Below are 16118 nucleotides of genomic sequence, written 5' to 3' on the forward strand. Positions count from 1 at the left end.
GGCGTGGAGATGCCCACTGAGCCAGCGGTGCAGGCTGGTTGTGAGCTAAAGCCGTCCCACTCCTGGAAAATTCCATTCCCTATTATATCGACCAGTCTTTATGGCATGAAAATATAGTATTTTTGTTTATATATATATATGTATATGTATATGTATATGTATATATATGTATATGAATGTATGTATGTATATATGTATGTATATATACATATATACATATATACATACATATATATGTGTGTATATATATATATACATATATACACATATATATATATATGTATGTATTCAGATTTACACCATGACATAATGAGGTTGCAGGATTTTACTGGGGAGTTTGGAATTTTACTGGAGGCTTTGCAGTGGCTTGTGCTTAAGTAAAACAAAGTAAAAGACACAGAACTAAGGATTGCTTTATCAGTGAAGGATTAAGGATACCCCATGGCAACCAGGATAACATAGCATTTGATGGATCTGAAACCCTCCTAGCATTGTCTGTCATCAGCAATTCCAGCAAGATGGTTTCTGGGGATGCTTGGATCATGGGATCATGGATTATCCTGTGTTGGAAGGATTCACAAGGAACATCAAGTCCAACTCCTTACCCTGCTCAGGACTACCTCAAAAATCACACCATGTGTCTGAGAGTATTGTCCAAATGCTTCCTGAAGTCTTGCAGGTTTGGTGCTGCAAACTTTTCATTTCAGTGCACCCCCAGACAAGCAGCAAGAACACTGGGAAAACAGAATCATAGAAGCAGTAAGGTTGGAAAAGATCTCTAGAGATCATCGAGTCCAGCTACTAACCCAGCACTGCTGTGTTCACCACTAGACCCTGTCCCCAGGTACCACATCCACACACCTTATGAGCAGTTCCAGGGATGATGATTTCACCACTGCCTGGGCAGCCTGTCTCAGTGCCTGGCCACTCTTTCCATGAAGAAATTTTTGCTATTATCCAATTTAAACCTCTACTGACACAACTTGAGGCCATTTCCTCTTGTCCTATCATTTGTTACCTGGAAGAAGAACCCGATCCCCCCTGGCACACCCTGCTGTGAGGGAGCTGTTGAGTGATAAAGTCGTCCCTGAGCCTCCTTTTCTCCAGGCTGAGCCCTCCCAGCTCCCTCATCAGCTCCTCACCAGATTTGTGCTTCAGACCTTCCCCAGCTCCACTGGGGCTGGGCTCGCTACAACACCTCCATGTCCTTCTTGTAGTGACCTTTGCAAACTTTCACTGTCATTAGCAGTCAGCGATGTGGGTGTTAGTGACTAGTCCAGTTGTACCTGCAGGTTTCAAGGGTAGAAGAAAACCTGCTCAAACCCCGTTTGTGATGTGTGCTTTGGCTGGGACACCTCATGTGCAGGGATAAATATTTACCCTGTAATTCCCAGCTTTTCATGTGGGCCCGGGCCAGCTGTGGGTTTTGGTGACGCAGCCCCGGCCCGGCCCGGCCCGGCCCAGCCCGCCCCTCTGCTGGCCTGGGCAGGCTTTTCCAGCTCTGGCCCGGTGCGGGCACGGGGCACAAGGAGCTCTTTATGGGCCGCCCGTGTGCGCACAGCGGCTGCTTTGTGCCAGGGCTCAGAGGGGTTCTGTGTGCGCAGCGAAGGGCGGCCCGGGGGCGGCGTGTCCTCCGCTCGCTGTCCCCAAAGGCCCTCGTCACCTTTTCGCCCCCAGCTGCTCTCCCTGCACAGGGCTCTGGCTGCTGACAGGGGTGCCCAAGGGGTGTGTGGCGCTGCGCCCCGCTTGTTCTCACAGCCCACCCTCCTCCAGATGGGTGCAGGGGGACAGCTCGAGTGCTGGGCCAGCTGGGGAGCTGCAGTTTTGAGCAGCTCGTGTCAGAGCTGCTGCAGAGGGAAGCCTCATGCACACAAGGATATGCATCCCCTCTCACTATCCCTGCTCACCAGTGCCAGGGAGCCCTGCTGTGCTTCCCAGGCACTGCCAAGGCGGCTGAGGACAGTCTCGGCTGTGCAGGATGTTCAGGGCAGTGTGTTGGAAGTTGTGCCTGCTCATGGCAGTGGAGTTGGCACAAGATGATCCCTTCCAACCCAAAGCATTCTGATTCTCTGTTCAGCCCATCTCCCATTTTTATGCTGGGGGACTTTTCAGAGTGGATCCCAGCGGTGCTGGGAGGGGCATGGACACTTCAGGACCCTGGATGGGCTTGGTAGCTCTATTGGTAGCTCACCCCAAGCTCTGCAAGGTGACCCTGCCATTAGCACAGCCACCAGCTATCCCCAGGAGCCTTGCCCCAGAAGGACAAAACATAGAGCAAGGAGGACACCCTTCCTACAGCCACTTTTATTAGATATTACAAGATACAAGAAGCTGAATCTGCATGCCAAATGCTGTTGGCTCACTCTGTCTTTCCCCTCTGCGTGCCATGTGGGCAGAGAGGAAGGGGTCTGGCACAAGCAGGCCAGTCTTTCCATTAGCCATGGGGTTTTTCCTATAGGGACACAGTTTTTGCTGTGACGGCTATGAGAAAGCATTATGGCAGAGGGATATCTCCAATGGGACAAAAACTGGGACCACTGAGCTGAACCTGCTCCATCCCTCCCCAGGAGAGGCCCTGGCATGGCTGCACACCTGCCTCCAAAGGGAATCAAAACACATATGGGGACACAAAGGCTGTGACCTTGAAGATGTGCTTGCCCAGGAGGACTTTGTGGGAGAACTCGCTCATCTCCAGCTCCACCTCCAGCGTGGCTGGCCCCGCCACGGGGCTGGTGAGCAGCAGCTCTCCCGTCTGCCGGTCCGAGCGCCGCACGGCGAAGACGCCCTGGCCCCGTCCGCCCGTGATGGCGAAGCGCAGGCTGTCCCCCACAAAGCGCGTGGTGGACATCTTGAAGAGGACTCGGGGCACCGTGCGGTTGGCCTGGAGCGGCAGGTAGTGGAAGGAGATGGAGCTGGCAGCCAGGTGGCAGGCTCGGCTGTCCATGGGGCAGGGGTTCCTCTCGCACTGGCTGCCAGGAGAGAAGGGTGTCACCGCTCAGGGCCGTGGTTTGGCTCTCAGGGAGCTGCCCTCATCCTTGCACACAAGCCCAGCCCATGCTACAGGCAGCATCTCCAACCCTGCTGTCGGCCATATCCAAGTGTGCCCATCATCGGATCTCTGCCTCATCCCTGTTTCTGCCAGGAAAATGCCATGGCTTGCAGGGACCCAGCTCTGAGGCTGGGACTGGGTGGGTGCCACAGTCCCAGCTGAAGGTCAGGGATGGGGCCAGATGTGGCTCCTGAAGTAGAATCAGTCAGGATTGGGGATGCTCCTCTATTTGGGTGGCACAAAACAGTTTAATCTCAAGAGTGGGATGGCTGGGACTGCTGAAAGGCAGTGAGGAAAATCAGCATCATTCCCCATGGCTGTGCAGCAGAGGAAAATCAGCATAATTTCCCTCAGGCTGGGGCTCTGAGAGGGGCCAGGATCCTGGATAAAGCCACCACATATTAGGGTGCTCCCACCTGCACGCCCAGCATCCCAAGACCATCAGGGAGCATGCCAAGCACACCTTAGCACCCCATGTGGCAATTTGCTACCAGTGCTGGCTGGTACTCTCCCTGCTGCCCCTGGGTGACACAGTACAGCCCCCAGCCCACAACAGGACCCATCACCCTGGGACAGGGCGTGACACAGCCTGAGCCACGCGCAGTAGGGTACTCACAAGGCAGAGGTCTTGACATAGCTGGTGTTGTGGCGTGGCGGGGGGCACTTGGGGTGCACGCAGCGGTAGCCCCCAAAGGTGTTGATGCAGAGCTCACCCTGGCTGCAGTTGTGCTGCTTCCCAGCGCACTCATTCACGTCTGTGGTGGTGACATCGGGTGAGTGGGGCTGTCCCCACTGCACCCCTCTTCCCGTGGGAGCTCCCTGCCCTGCACCATGGGCTCTTACCCTCACAGGCATTGCGGTCAGCATGGAGCAGGTACCCAGGGGGGCAGAGGCAGCGGTAGGAGCCAGGGAGGTTGAGGCAGTCATGGAGGCAAATCTGTGTCTGGGGGTTGGACTGGTAGAGCTGGCATTCATCCACATCTAGGGTGGACAAGGTGAGGAACGGCCAGAGGTCCCATTGTCACCAAGCCTTGGTTCCCCACCCTCCATCATCTCCTCATCTTCACCCCCCTTTTACCTTGGCACACGCCACCAGGCTGCAGCTGGAAGCCAGTGTCACAGCTGCAGCGCCGGGAGCCCGAGCGGCCCTCGGCACAGCGGGGCTGGCGGCTGAAGGAGGAGTTGCTCAGTGTCACCCAGTCTGCAGGGGACAGCAGGTGTCACTTGCTGGGGCATGGGGAGATGGTGGGGGCCAAGGTACCAGGGGCTGCCAGGGAAGGGTACTGTCCCCATGAGAATCCCCATCCTCCACAACCCAAACCCAGGCACCTACAGGAGTAGATGGGGCTCTGGCAGCTGGGGCCTGACCAGCCTGGGGGGCAGAGGCAGGTGTAGCTCTGGTTGCCATCCACGCAGGTCCCGCTGTTGGCACACGGGTTGCTGGAGCAGTCATCAATACCTAGGGAGAAGGAGCTCGTGAGCATCGTCTGGAGAAGGGCATTCTTGTCCAACCCCGGTGCCCACTGCTGCAGCCTCTGGGCAGAGCAATGGAACCCCACAGCCCAGGGTGACAGAGGGGCCCATGGGGAGGGCGGAGCTCATGGCACCCCAACCCTGCTCCACTTCACTTCTGCAGAAGGGTTGGGTGCCGCTCCAGGTGCGGTTGTGCCGGCAGGCGCGTGTCTCCGAGCCCACCAGCCGGAAGCCGGCGTCGCAGATGAAGTGAACCTCATGGCCCACCCGCAGGCTCCGGCCCAGCATCCGTCCATTCAGGGGCGCTGCCAGCTGCGGACACATCTCTGTGGACAGACAGGCATGGGTGGGGATGGGCACTGCCAGCCTGGAGCCAACCCCAGCCTGACAGGGAGCTGGGGGTCCCATGCCCAGGCTATTTGTGTGGGGCCAGGGATCAGAGCTGGCCCCATGGGATGTCACCATGGTGGTGACCAGCCAGGATTACCGTTGTGTTTGGTGGCCGGTCTCTGGAGGTGGCTCTGGAGGATGGAAAGCTGCTGCCGGAGCCCACGGGTGCCCTGCAGGTGGGCAGCCTCCTGTGCCAACAGCAGCTTCTGCATCTGCTGCACCACGCTGAGTGCCTGCTGCCGGTTCAGGCATTCCTGGGGGATCACGGAGACACCTCAATCATCCACTGGGTTCCCCTGCCACCCTGCCACAGCCTGGGAGGACCCTTCCAAGCAGCCAGCGTCTTTAGGGTTGGTTTGGATATCCTGCCCTGGACAGAGCCCCTTCCCATCCTGGTTGAGGTCTGACCCTGGCTCCGTGTCTGCTCCAGACTCAGCCCCCACTTCCCGATCCTGCTCTGGCACTTGGATGAAGCTGCATGCCCTGAGTGCATTTAACATAATTTCACTGCTGCAGGGGGAAAGCCCCATGACCATGCCCCTGGCCCTGGCAACTCCAGAGGTGCTGTGGCTGTGCCATACCCCCTACTCCAGGCTGGTGTTGGGGTGCTGGAGTGTGAGAGGTGGGAGTTGAGCAGCCCAGAGAGGGAGGCGTGCTGGGGGGCTGGAGGGGAGGGAATGCAGGTCCTTACCTGGGAACTGCTGAGGGGCAGCTGCAGGATGCCCAGGGCCAGCCAGGCTGGCAGTAGGATGAGGAGCATCACGCCGGGGCTGACTAGAGGGGCACGATGCTGACGGTCGGTTTCTGCTCACAGCCGCGTTCCTGCACTCGCAGGGATTTATCTGCAGCCTGTGCCCATGTGTTTGTTGGTTTTTCCCCTGCCTGAGGCCGAGCTGTAGGAAAGTTTCCCTTTGGCACCGGCTCTAGCCTCTGCCTTCCCTTCCCTTCCGTTCCTTTCCCTCTCTGCACATCAGAGGCTTTGGGGCCTTTCATGTCCCAGGGCCAGCAGATATCGGGGCCAGGCAGTGGCTGTCACGGCACTTACGGTGGTACCGGCGGTGCCGGGCTCACCGCACGGCCGGTCCTGGCTCTGGGGCTCCTCGGCATGCAGAGATGCAGGATGAGGCTAATCCCGTGCTCTAGCTAAGCCTGGGAAAGTCTCCTGGGAGAAAAGATGACTCTGAGGTCTGTGTGGGGGTTCTGCTCACCGGTGGGGCTGGGGCTATTGGGAAGGGTAGCCCAGGAATGCTGCGGACTCACTGGACCCAGCACAGCTTTGCTGGGATGAGCTCAGCCCTGGCTGGAGTTCAGAGGGGAACCCCTGAACTCAGGGTGCTGCTGCAGCCTGGAGCTGGGGTGCAGTTGGTGTTATGGTCCACATTAACATAAGGGTCAGGGTTAATGTTAGAGTCAGGATCAGGGTCAGGATTAGAGTTGGGGTTAGGATTAGAGTTGGGGTTAGCATTAGTGTTGGGTTTGGAGTTTGCATTAAGTTTAATGTTTTGATTAACATTAAAGTAATTGTTAGGGCTAAAGTTAGGGGTTTTTTTTGTTAGGGCTAATGTTACTGTTAGGATCAGTGCCAAGGGTTCAGATCCATATTAGCAGGAGGGTTTGTATGAGAGTTGGGGTTGGCATTAGCATTAGTGCCAGGGTTCAGGCCAGAGTCGGGTTTAGACTCAGGCTGAGGGAACTGAAGCATTTACAGCTGGGTTTATGCTGACACGCAGCTCAGCCCTGACAGCTGGTGCGCAGGATGCTCCCAGTCCCTCCTGCCTGTGGCATTTCAAAATCCTGAGCAGGGATGTCTGAAGCCCTCACCTCTGCCCTGTGCCAGGGGAGCAGCGGGGTTCTGTGAGCCCTGTGCTGGGGCAGAGCTCTCGTGGTGCTGTCGAGCCTCCTGAGCAGCCTGGGCTGTGGGACCCCTGCTTGACTCCAGGTGCCCACCAAGACCCGGCCCCCTCGGGCTCAGCATCTCTCCCGCCGCCGGCCCCCGGCTCTCACACCCTCCCACCCTGTAACCACGCTGCCCAGCTCTCCGGAGCGGGTATTTGGCTTGGTGCCCGCAGCGGTGTGTGTTACCTCCGCGGCATGTTTAATTCATGGGGCAGGAGGAAGGCTGGCAGCGGGGGCCCCCTTGCTGCCCCTTGACTTCCAGTGTCCCAGTGTCCCAAAGTGGGTGCGACCCCTGCTCCTGCTGCCCTCACAGCCCGACCCGGCTGGGCACGGGGCTGGGGCAGAGCACGGAGGGCTGACCCCGCTGCGGGACATCCCGGCGGGGCTGCAGCCCGGGGCCCCGGGACTTGTCTGCCACATTCGCTCCAGCGAGCAACTGTTTTGACAGAGCCATTACTCACCCGTCAAGCTTTTGTTCCCGCTGCCCAGCGGTGCCTGTCTGGAGCTCTGAATAGGATCAAATCCTGCAACCAGACACACGCAGGCACGCAGGAGCGAGCTCGCCCCAAAGGCAGGGCTGCTGTGGGGCGGCTCGGCTCTCCCCAGTCCTCCCTCCGGAGCTTGGGGTCTGCTCCCCCCATCCCAGCACCTACATGAAGCTCTTGGTCCTGCTGGTTTGCAGCCTCCCGGTGTGGAGGGCGGGTGAGACGAGGTCGGATGCTCCAGGAAAGTTGTCCCTGCTGGCTCCGGGAGGTAACTGGTGGAGGGGCTGCCTCTCCGGCAGCAGGTTTGGGGGATGAGTGCACCCTGAGCACCGTCCCCTTGGGCCAGACCAGATGTGTGGGGGACTGGGTGGGTGATGGGCACTCAGGGATGGCAGTGGGGGGCTTGGTGGGTGATAGGGGCTGAGGACGGAATGGGGCTGGGAGAGGGGGAATGGACTTGGTGCTGGGATGGAGTTGGGGGGCTCTGGGGCTGGTGTTGCAATGGAACCAGGGGGCTCTGGGGCTGGGAATGGGATGGAGCTAGTTATGGAATGAGGCTGGGGGTCCTGCAGCTGGTGATAGGTCTTGCCCAGTGGAGTCTGGATCCTGGCAGGACAGAGGCGGGGGGCAGAGGGGGTACATTCCTGGCAGCCTCAGCCCACCCGTGCAAGACAGGGGCCCAGCAGGCTGCTCCCCCCTCGGCCCCTTGCCCCTTTTGTGCTCCCAGCCCAAAAGCTCTTTCTTCTCTCCCCTCAAGTCTCCATGGAGACCCGGGTGCCTTCCCGGTATCCCCGGTTGCAGTTGGACCCTTCAGGGGGAATTCCCACGGCCCCCTGAAGGGTCTGGCCACAGCCGGGGATTCGGGGAGGGCACTTGTAGCTCTCGGCCCCCTGGCCCCCTCCCTATCCCCTGCTGTCCCCCCCAGCTCTCAGCACGAAGGAGACCTTCCTGGTGCTCTCACTGCACAACAAGTTGAGGAGCAAAGTGCAGCCCCCTGCTGCCAACATGCAGAAGCTGGTGAGCCCCCTTGCAGGTCCCGTGCCCCCCACCTTCAATGTCACATCCACCTTCTGCCCCATGCCCGGGGATGTGGACAGCCCATGGGTGATACACAGTAGTTTGCTTACATGCTAATGAAGCAGAAGAGCTGGCTGGTGTGGGGCGTCTGGGGAAAAGCATGTCACTGCCACATCCAGGGCACACCAAAAACAGGGCTGATGCTTTGAGGTGCCTTTTGGTGTCCCCCATGTCCCTCTGATGCCTCCTAATCATCCGAGGACACAGAAGGGGTAGTTCTTTGGAGCCCTTTGTGGGGTCCTCCATTCCCTGTTATGACCCTTGATATTCCCTGACCACCTCACACCTGAACACATCAAAGGTACAATTGCTACCTAGGGGTGTCTCTGATGTCCTGTGGTGGCCCTCAGTGTCCCTCCATCACCTCCCAGCCGCCCACACCAGGGGCAGGACGGGTCCCTAGGGGTCCCTTGCAGCATCACCCATTGTCGAACCTCTGATGTCCCCCAGTCACCTCCTGGACTGACCATCTTGGTGGTCCCCGCACCCCCTGGGGCTGTTCCCTGGGTGGCTCACGCTCATCCCCGCAGGAGTGGAGCGAGGAGCTGGGGCGGCAGGCGGGGGCACGGGCAGCCAGCTGCCTGGAGGGCCCCGCTCCACCGCCAGCCCCACAGCTGGGCTGGAGCGAGGTCCTGCTGCCCACGGGCGCGGGCGGCTTCGGGGCCGTGCTGGAGCTCTGGTTTGCTGAGGGACAGCGCTATGACTACAGGACAGGACGCTGCACCGGCAATGCCACCTGCCGCCACTACACCCAGGTGGGCATGAGGGGCATGGGGGGGCTGCTGGGGAGCGGGACCCCGGTGACAAACGCTCTCCCACAGCTGGTGTGGGCCACAGCAGGGCAGCTGGGCTGCGGCCGGCACCGCTGCCCCGGTCCCCACGGCCCCAGCGAGGCCTTCGCCTGCGCCTACTCGCCGGGGTAAGGGGCTGCGGCGGGGCCAGGGCGTGGTGGGTGGGGCAGGGAGGGGCGTGGTGGGTGGGGCAGAGAAGGGCGTGGTGGGTGGGGCAGGGAGGGGTGTTGTGGGTGGGGCAGAGAGGGGCGTGGTGGGTGGGGCAGAGAGGGGCGTGGTGGGTGGGGCAGGGAGGGGCGTGGTGGGTGGGGCAGAGAAGGGCGTGGTGGGTGGGGCAGGGAGGGGTGTTGTGGGTGGGGCAGAGAGGGGCGTGGTGGGTGGGGCAGAGAGGGGCGTGGTGGGTGGGGCAGGGAGGGGCGTGGTGGGTGGGGCAGAGAGGGGTGTGGTGGGTGGGGCAGAGAGGGGTGTGGTGGGTGGGGCAGAGAGGGGTGTGGTGGGTGTGGCTGAGAGGGGCGAGGCTTGTGCGAATGGGAGGGGCTCAGCAGTGTGGGTGGGATCTCAACCAGGTCTGGGCTGAGCTATGGGATGCGCGGCACGGGAGGGGGAGCTTGTCCCGGTGGTGGGTGGGACTGTGCATTGAAGTGGGCGGAGCTGGGTGATGTGGGTGTGGCTTTTATATGCAAATAGGGCCGTGTTTTAGACGCGGGAGGGTTTGGATGTTCTGGGCAGGGGGTGTGGGTGGGGCTGAGTGCTGTGGACAGGACCGAGTGGGGGACGAAGGCATGGCAGTGATTTAGACATGGATGTGGGTGGGGCTGGGCTTGCCCCAGAAAGGGGTGTGGCCTGCCCCAGAAAGGGGTGTGGCCTGCCCCAGAAAGGGGTGTGGCCTGCCCCAGAAAGGGGTGTGGCCTGCACCAGAAAGGGGTGTGGCCTGCCCCAGAAAGGGGTGTGGCCTGCACCAGAAAGGGGTGTGGCTTGCTCGGGTGGGTGGGGCATCTTCCTCCAGCTGCCTGTGGGGCCAGGGGCAACTGGGAGGTGGCCGGGATGCCCATCCTGCCCTACAAGCAGGGACCCTGGTGCTCCCTCTGCACTGCTGGCCTCTCTGGCTGCTTCAAGTCCTGGGACCACAGCGGCGGGCTCTGTGGTGAGTGCCCCCTGTCACCATGGTCTCTGCATGACCCTGGTGGTGCTGCCTCCGCCCCTGATGCCCTGCTGTCACTCTGGCGTGCCCAGAGGTGCCCAGGAACCCCTGTCGCATGAGCTGCAGGAACAGTGGGCGCCTCGACATGAGCAGCTGCCAGTGCACCTGTCCCCCCGGCTACACGGGCAGGTACTGCCAAGGTGAGAGGGCCCCGTGCAGCCTTCAGAGGCTGGTGCATGGCTGCTGCAGGGCATGCAGGTGCATGGCTGCTGCAGGGCATGCATGGGTGCAGCTGGTGCAGTGTGGCACAGCCAGCACAGGGGGTAGGGGCTCCTGAGCCCCCTGGCAGCTAATGCAGTGCTGTGCCCACAGTGAGGTGCAGCGGGCAGTGCCTCCACGGAAGGTTCAGGAAGGAGGAGTGCTCCTGCCTCTGCGACGCAGGCTACGGAGGAGCTGAGTGCGGCAGTGAGTCTGTGCCCTGCACTGCTGTGATCCATGGGCAGGGGACCTCGAAGTGGGGTGAAGGGTCCTCTGTGGGCCCATCTCTGCTGGCACAAGGACCCAAGTGCTCCTGCCTGTGTCCCCAGCAAAGATCCATTTCCCCTTCCATGCCTGTGACGTGCGGATTGACAGCGACTGCTTCATGGTGTCCCCTGAAGCCGACACCTACTATGGAGCCAAAATTAAATGCCAGGTGAACTCCTGGGGTGCTCTGAACATCTCTGGACAGCTGAAAAGTGCCACCCATGCTTTCAGTGCCTCTGGGCACCTCTCCTCTGCTTGGAGCAGTGCTGGGCCACACAGGTGGGGCAGACTCACTCCCTTCCCCACAGGAGAAAGGAGCGATGCTGGCCCAGATAAGAAACCAGAAGGTTCAGGACATCCTGGCTTTCTACCTCAGCCGCTTGGAGATGGGTAACAGGGTGACAGACACCGATTTTGAGACTGGAAACTTCTGGATCGGTGAGAGACAGCAGTAGGCAGGGTGCAGAGTGCCTGGGGTGCTGGCAGACATGCTAACCCAGGTCCTGGTCCCCCAGGTCTCACCTACAAAACATCCAAGGCTTCCTTCCGCTGGGATGTGGGTGAGCCATCCTCCTTCACCAGCTTTGCTTTTGGACAGCCGGACAACCAGGGGTAAGTGGATCTAGAGGACACCAAACTCTGCATGGTGTCACTGCTGACTGGCTTCACCACCATCCTGGTGGGACACAGGTTTGGGAACTGTGTGGAGATGCAAGCGTCAGCTGCCTTCAACTGGAACGACCAGCGCTGCAAGACCCGAAACCGGTACATCTGCCAGTTCGGTGAGTGAGCGCCTGGGAGCCCTCCTGTGCTCTCCTGGGCATGCTGGGCCCTGGAGGTGCCAGTCCCCTGCTCTGCTGTTCTGTCCCTTGTTGCCAGCCCTGCCCAGACCTCTGTGTCTCTCCTGGGCTGGAGGGCACTGACTACACATGCCATTGCAGCCCAGGAACACATCGCCCTGTGGCAGCGGGATCCCTGAGCTGGCAGCCCTGGAACCGGCCAGCGCTGGCTGCTGTGCTGAACCTGGGCTCAGGAGGACCCTGGTGCTCTGCAAAGCCCGGACCATGGCTCAGGAGGATCTCTGCACTCTCACTTGTGCAGGGAATGAGGGGCTGAGAGGACCCATGGCACTGGGACCTGGCAAGAAGGGGTGTGCTGTACATTAGCATCCCTGACACAGCATCTTCTTCTGCCCCTCACCTTCCTCTGTCACAATCGCTCTGCAACACCCTGGGCAGATGTCCCTTGCAACACCCAGGTACAAAAGCATCTCCTCCAAAACTGGCAGCTGGGCTGTGTCTGGACTGTGGTCTCAGTGTTACGAGGGCCAAGGGGGCTCTTTGGGGGTGCATAGCTCAGGGAGGACCAGGCTCAGCTCTGAGCTATTGTGACCTGGGTGAGAATGCCCCAGTCTGGTGGGTTTCTCACCATCATCTGGTCCTTCATCATCTGCCTGGTCATTAATAAATACCCTCTCTCCTCTGGGAAGAGCAATTTGTCTTTTTCCTCCTCTAAGACAGCCAGACTCTCCTCACATCCTGCCTGCACTGTATGGAACCTCCAGTTTCATCTCTGGAGTGGGTTCTGGGGTTGTTGGAGCCAAGGCCAGCCTTGGCTGAACTTGTCTTCAGCATGTGGGGTTGCCTTGGAGAGATGGTGTTAGCCAAGAGCTGCTTCTCCCAGCCCCAGGATGGCCCCAAGTCACAGCACCCCATGTGCTGGATGCAAGCCCGTGCCCCCAGCACTGGTGGGTGGCAATGGGTGCTTTTGGAGGTGACGTGCCACTGCCCCTCTCCTGTCATAACTGCCCCATCCAGTGCTGGGCAGGGGTGGAAATGAAAATATCTTCATCCGGGGCGTTTCATGGGCACTGTCTCAACCGAGGGAAGGCACATCCACATCGCTGGGCTGGGCAAACCCAGGGGGAAACCAGCGGCCAGGAGGGCAGGGCCCAGCAGGTGGGGGTGGGGAGGATGGAGGTGGAAGGAGCCCAGGGAGAATGAGGGTGAAGCTGGAGATCCCGAGGGATGCTCTGCCCCCACAGAAGATGGGTGCCAGCGGTTCCTGGTGCACACTGAGTGCCTTCCCCAGCTCACCCTGAGATCAGAGCCAGCCTGCAGAGTTCACCACACAAGGTGGCAGCCTGGAAAGCAAACAAGTGCCAGTTTCTTTCTGCTTGGATCTTGCTCAGAAACCCTGTTCTCCGTATGGATAGCAGGACCTTGCTCCGACACCTGTGGGGCTTGAGGGGCCTGTGGCCAGTGGCCAGGCTCCTGGGAGGTCTAGACTGCTCTGGTGGGCTGGTATGTCCCCTGATGACTTGAGAAGTTTCCCTGGTGCAATAACATCCACAATGTCACCCATGGAACAGCTGGTCACACTTACTGTGGCCAATGGTGAGTGTGCAAGAGGGAGCCTTCAACTGTCTCCTCACCCCAGTAGCCACAGAGGTTTTGGAGTGTCCCAAAAATACAAAATTAAATACGTGGAGATAATCACAAGCCACAGCATCAGTGCGTCTCACATATATATGCAAAAAAATAAATTCAAGCTGGCTTTTATATGTATGTTGGCTGTGAAATCCTAAAGAAGGGATGAAGAGCACTGCCAGGGAGGTGTGATGTGGCATCACTGAGCTGTGCACCCAGAGGCATCTCCACCCCACATATCATCACGTCTCAGCAGCCTACAGGAGGAAGAAGCAGCTGGACATAGGGCTTCCCCCATCCCTGGCACCCAGCTGCACTCACAGGCATCCTGCTGGCATGGGTATCCCTGAAAAATAACTCAACCACCCAGCAGGAATGATAGCAACAGTGGTGGGAAATGTCTCTGCAGGTTAATTACCCTCATCGTCAGAGGTGCTTTCTGCCACCCTAATTGGAGCCTGCCCAGCTTTGGGTCCTTGGGATGGGGCACCTAAGGAAAAGGATAGCTGGAGCTGTTACATTTCTGCAATAGCCTTGTGCTGCTCCCATCCTACCCATTTGCCCCAGCTCCTAAATGTGTTTTCCTTACTGGTTTTCCACAGGCAGTTCTCAGCCAGGCATTGCACCTGCAGCCAGCAGGACTCCAGTAAGAGCTTTACAAGGGCCCCTGGCCTGCAGCCAAAGAGTCCTGGTCACCCCTGTGCTCCCCAGTGTCCTGATTCAGTTCCCTGTCCCTCATTTCTCAGTTGTCCTTCTCTCACTGGCAGAATCGTGTTCTGTATTTCTAATTTGCTCTGGTAAAAGAGTGTATTGCATTGGAAAAAAAAAATTGTATTTCTTTTCTCTGGTTATTTGACTCCAATGCAGTTTTTAAGCATCTGAAGCGCACAGTTTTGTACCCCATTTTATGTGCTGCCAGACACAACCTCCAGCTCTGAGGGGTTTCTTGGATGCTGCCTTTCCTACAGCTCAAGCCAGAGGTACGAGTGCAGCTCTCCCCTGTATCCCAATGGAAAATACCCAGAATATTCCCTACCAGCCCACCATGGCGCAGCTTGGCAGACAAAACCACCTGCTCCACTCCATCCCCAGGAATAATCAGATTCCAAGGAAGCACCCAGCTCTCCCTGAACTCCTCAAGGACAGTGGGAGCAGAGGGGTTGAGCCCAATTGTATAAGTGCATCTTTCCATCTCTGCTCATGGCTGGCAGAGGCCCCAGGAGGGCCATGCGGGCAGAAGACTCATCAGAAAAAATACAATTTATTATTACGAAAAAATGAACAAAACACAACTCTGACACCCTGAAGCAGTGCCTGGGCAAGAAATCCAAGGGTTGTGCAGTCCATGCCATGACATGGTTCCTGTCTGGTGCTGCCTGCACAGATGGATATGGTGGGGAGCCTGGAGTGAGTGACCAGCCCAGGTGGAGATGTGGGGTCCTGAGTGCCAGCAATTGCTTGGAGGGAGGCCTTGGACAGGCTCTGGATGCTGAGGCAGTATGGAGGTTATTCTTGGGGAGCTTCAGCAGCAGGCAAGGCTGTTTGGGTCCTGTGGTGCCAGTTGAGAATGGTCTCCTGTAACACGAGGGCTTCTCAGGTGCACTCTGGGGTGCTCGGGCAGCGTGTGGGGGGTGCAGATTCTCATGTCCTTGGGCCTCCAGCTGTGTGGGCAACACGAGGGTCTCCAGCAGTGCAAAGGTTGGCTCATCCAGTTCTCCAGCAGCATGAGGCATGGATCAGGCTCGGTATGGGGGTTCACCAACAGCTAAATTTAATAAACTTTTAAGATTCTAAAAGTACCTTATTTTAGTCCCGAACGGTGGTGTGTGGATCAGGGAGGCTCCAGGGGTCTCCGGCAGCACCGAAAGCAGCTCGGGCGGGCTCTAGGAGATGCCAATCGCCAGACCGGGGGACGCAGGTCTCAGGGGACTCAGGCACTGGTGGCGGCGGCGGCGGCGGCGGCATCGCGGCGCTGGGCGGCCCGCAGCAGGCTCTGCCGCAGCACCGGGTACTGCCGGTGGCAGCCATCGAGCCCGAGCCGCAGGGCCTGCGCCCAGTCCTCGGGCGGGCCGCCGCGGCCGCCGCCCAGCACGGCCGACACCTGGTTGAGGGCGGGCAGCAGGGCCAGCGTGAGGCGGGCGGCGGCGCGGCGCTCCTCGGGCTCGGCGGGCTGCAGCATCCAGGCGGCGGCGGGCGCGGCCGGCCGGCACAGCGCGCAGCCCACGGCCAGGTCGTACATCTCCACGCCCGCGTCCGCCAGCGCCAGCGCGGCCGCGCTGACGGCGGCGGCCAGCGCCGAGCCGCCGTCCTGCAGCAGCAGCGCGCTGACGGCCAGGCGGGCCCGCGGGTAGCGGCCCAGCCGCACCGCCGGCTCCAGCGCCTCCCGCAGCGCCGCCGCCGCCTCCCGCTCCGCCTCCCGCTCCGCCGCCGCGCCCGGCCGGCTCCGCGCCCCGCGCCCCGCGAACGGCGCCCGGCGGAACTCGCAGAGCAGCCGGCCCGGGCCGGGCTCGGCCGCCTCCCGCGGGCCCCAGGCGGCGCAGAGCACCTTGGTGCCGCTGGCCAGCTCCACGTAGGCCGAGCCCTGCGCCTGGCTCAGCAGCCCGGCCCGCGCGAACAGCGGCCGGAGCGCACAGGGGTCCCGCGGCGCCGCCCCCGCGCCCTCCCCGTCCTCCTCATCCTCGGCCGCGGCCGCTGCCCACAGCGCCGGCGGCTGCGACTCCTCCGGGCCGCGCAGGCGGCGGTGATCCAGCGGCATGGTCGGCGGCACGCCGGGAGACGGCGGCGGGGCGGGCCCGGGCGGGAGGCGGGCACAAGCCGTGACTGGCAGCGGGATCCCACCCCAGCCCAGCCCGCCCCGCCTGC

At 60.2% G+C, this 16118-nt stretch overlaps 3 protein-coding genes across 3 annotated transcripts; 1 reads left to right on the forward strand and 2 right to left on the reverse strand.

Annotated features, from left to right (window-relative positions):
• Positions 1 to 2289: 2289 nt before the first annotated feature.
• On the reverse strand, positions 2290 to 5810 carry LOC100224754 (fibulin-7-like). Its single transcript, XM_030282525.4, has 8 exons — positions 5604 to 5810; positions 5010 to 5166; positions 4678 to 4848; positions 4383 to 4508; positions 4128 to 4250; positions 3893 to 4030; positions 3666 to 3804; positions 2290 to 2969 (listed from the first exon to the last, which is right to left on the reverse strand). Exons 1-8 carry the CDS (start codon positions 5670 to 5672, stop codon positions 2609 to 2611), a joined length of 1284 nt encoding a protein of 427 aa, XP_030138385.4. The 5' UTR covers positions 5673 to 5810; the 3' UTR covers positions 2290 to 2608.
• Positions 5811 to 7090: 1280 nt separating this feature from the next.
• LOC100227654 (C-type lectin domain family 18 member A-like) lies at positions 7091 to 12321 on the forward strand. The gene is made up of 12 exons (XM_030282135.4): positions 7091 to 7561; positions 8219 to 8310; positions 8901 to 9125; positions 9192 to 9289; positions 10184 to 10305; positions 10395 to 10502; positions 10675 to 10767; positions 10890 to 10996; positions 11136 to 11265; positions 11343 to 11439; positions 11518 to 11609; positions 11769 to 12321. Exons 1-12 carry the CDS (start codon positions 7462 to 7464, stop codon positions 11804 to 11806), a joined length of 1302 nt encoding a protein of 433 aa, XP_030137995.4. The 5' UTR covers positions 7091 to 7461; the 3' UTR covers positions 11807 to 12321.
• Positions 12322 to 14501: 2180 nt separating this feature from the next.
• Positions 14502 to 16024, reverse strand: EXOSC6 (exosome component 6). Its single transcript, XM_030282136.4, has one exon. It carries the CDS (start codon positions 16009 to 16011, stop codon positions 15187 to 15189), a length of 825 nt encoding a protein of 274 aa, XP_030137996.3. The 5' UTR covers positions 16012 to 16024; the 3' UTR covers positions 14502 to 15186.
• Between the last annotated feature and the right edge of the window lie 94 nt (positions 16025 to 16118).

The sequence above is a fragment of the Taeniopygia guttata genome, chromosome 11 (genome assembly GCF_048771995.1).
Source record: "Taeniopygia guttata chromosome 11, bTaeGut7.mat, whole genome shotgun sequence".
Taxonomy (NCBI): domain Eukaryota; kingdom Metazoa; phylum Chordata; class Aves; order Passeriformes; family Estrildidae; genus Taeniopygia; species Taeniopygia guttata.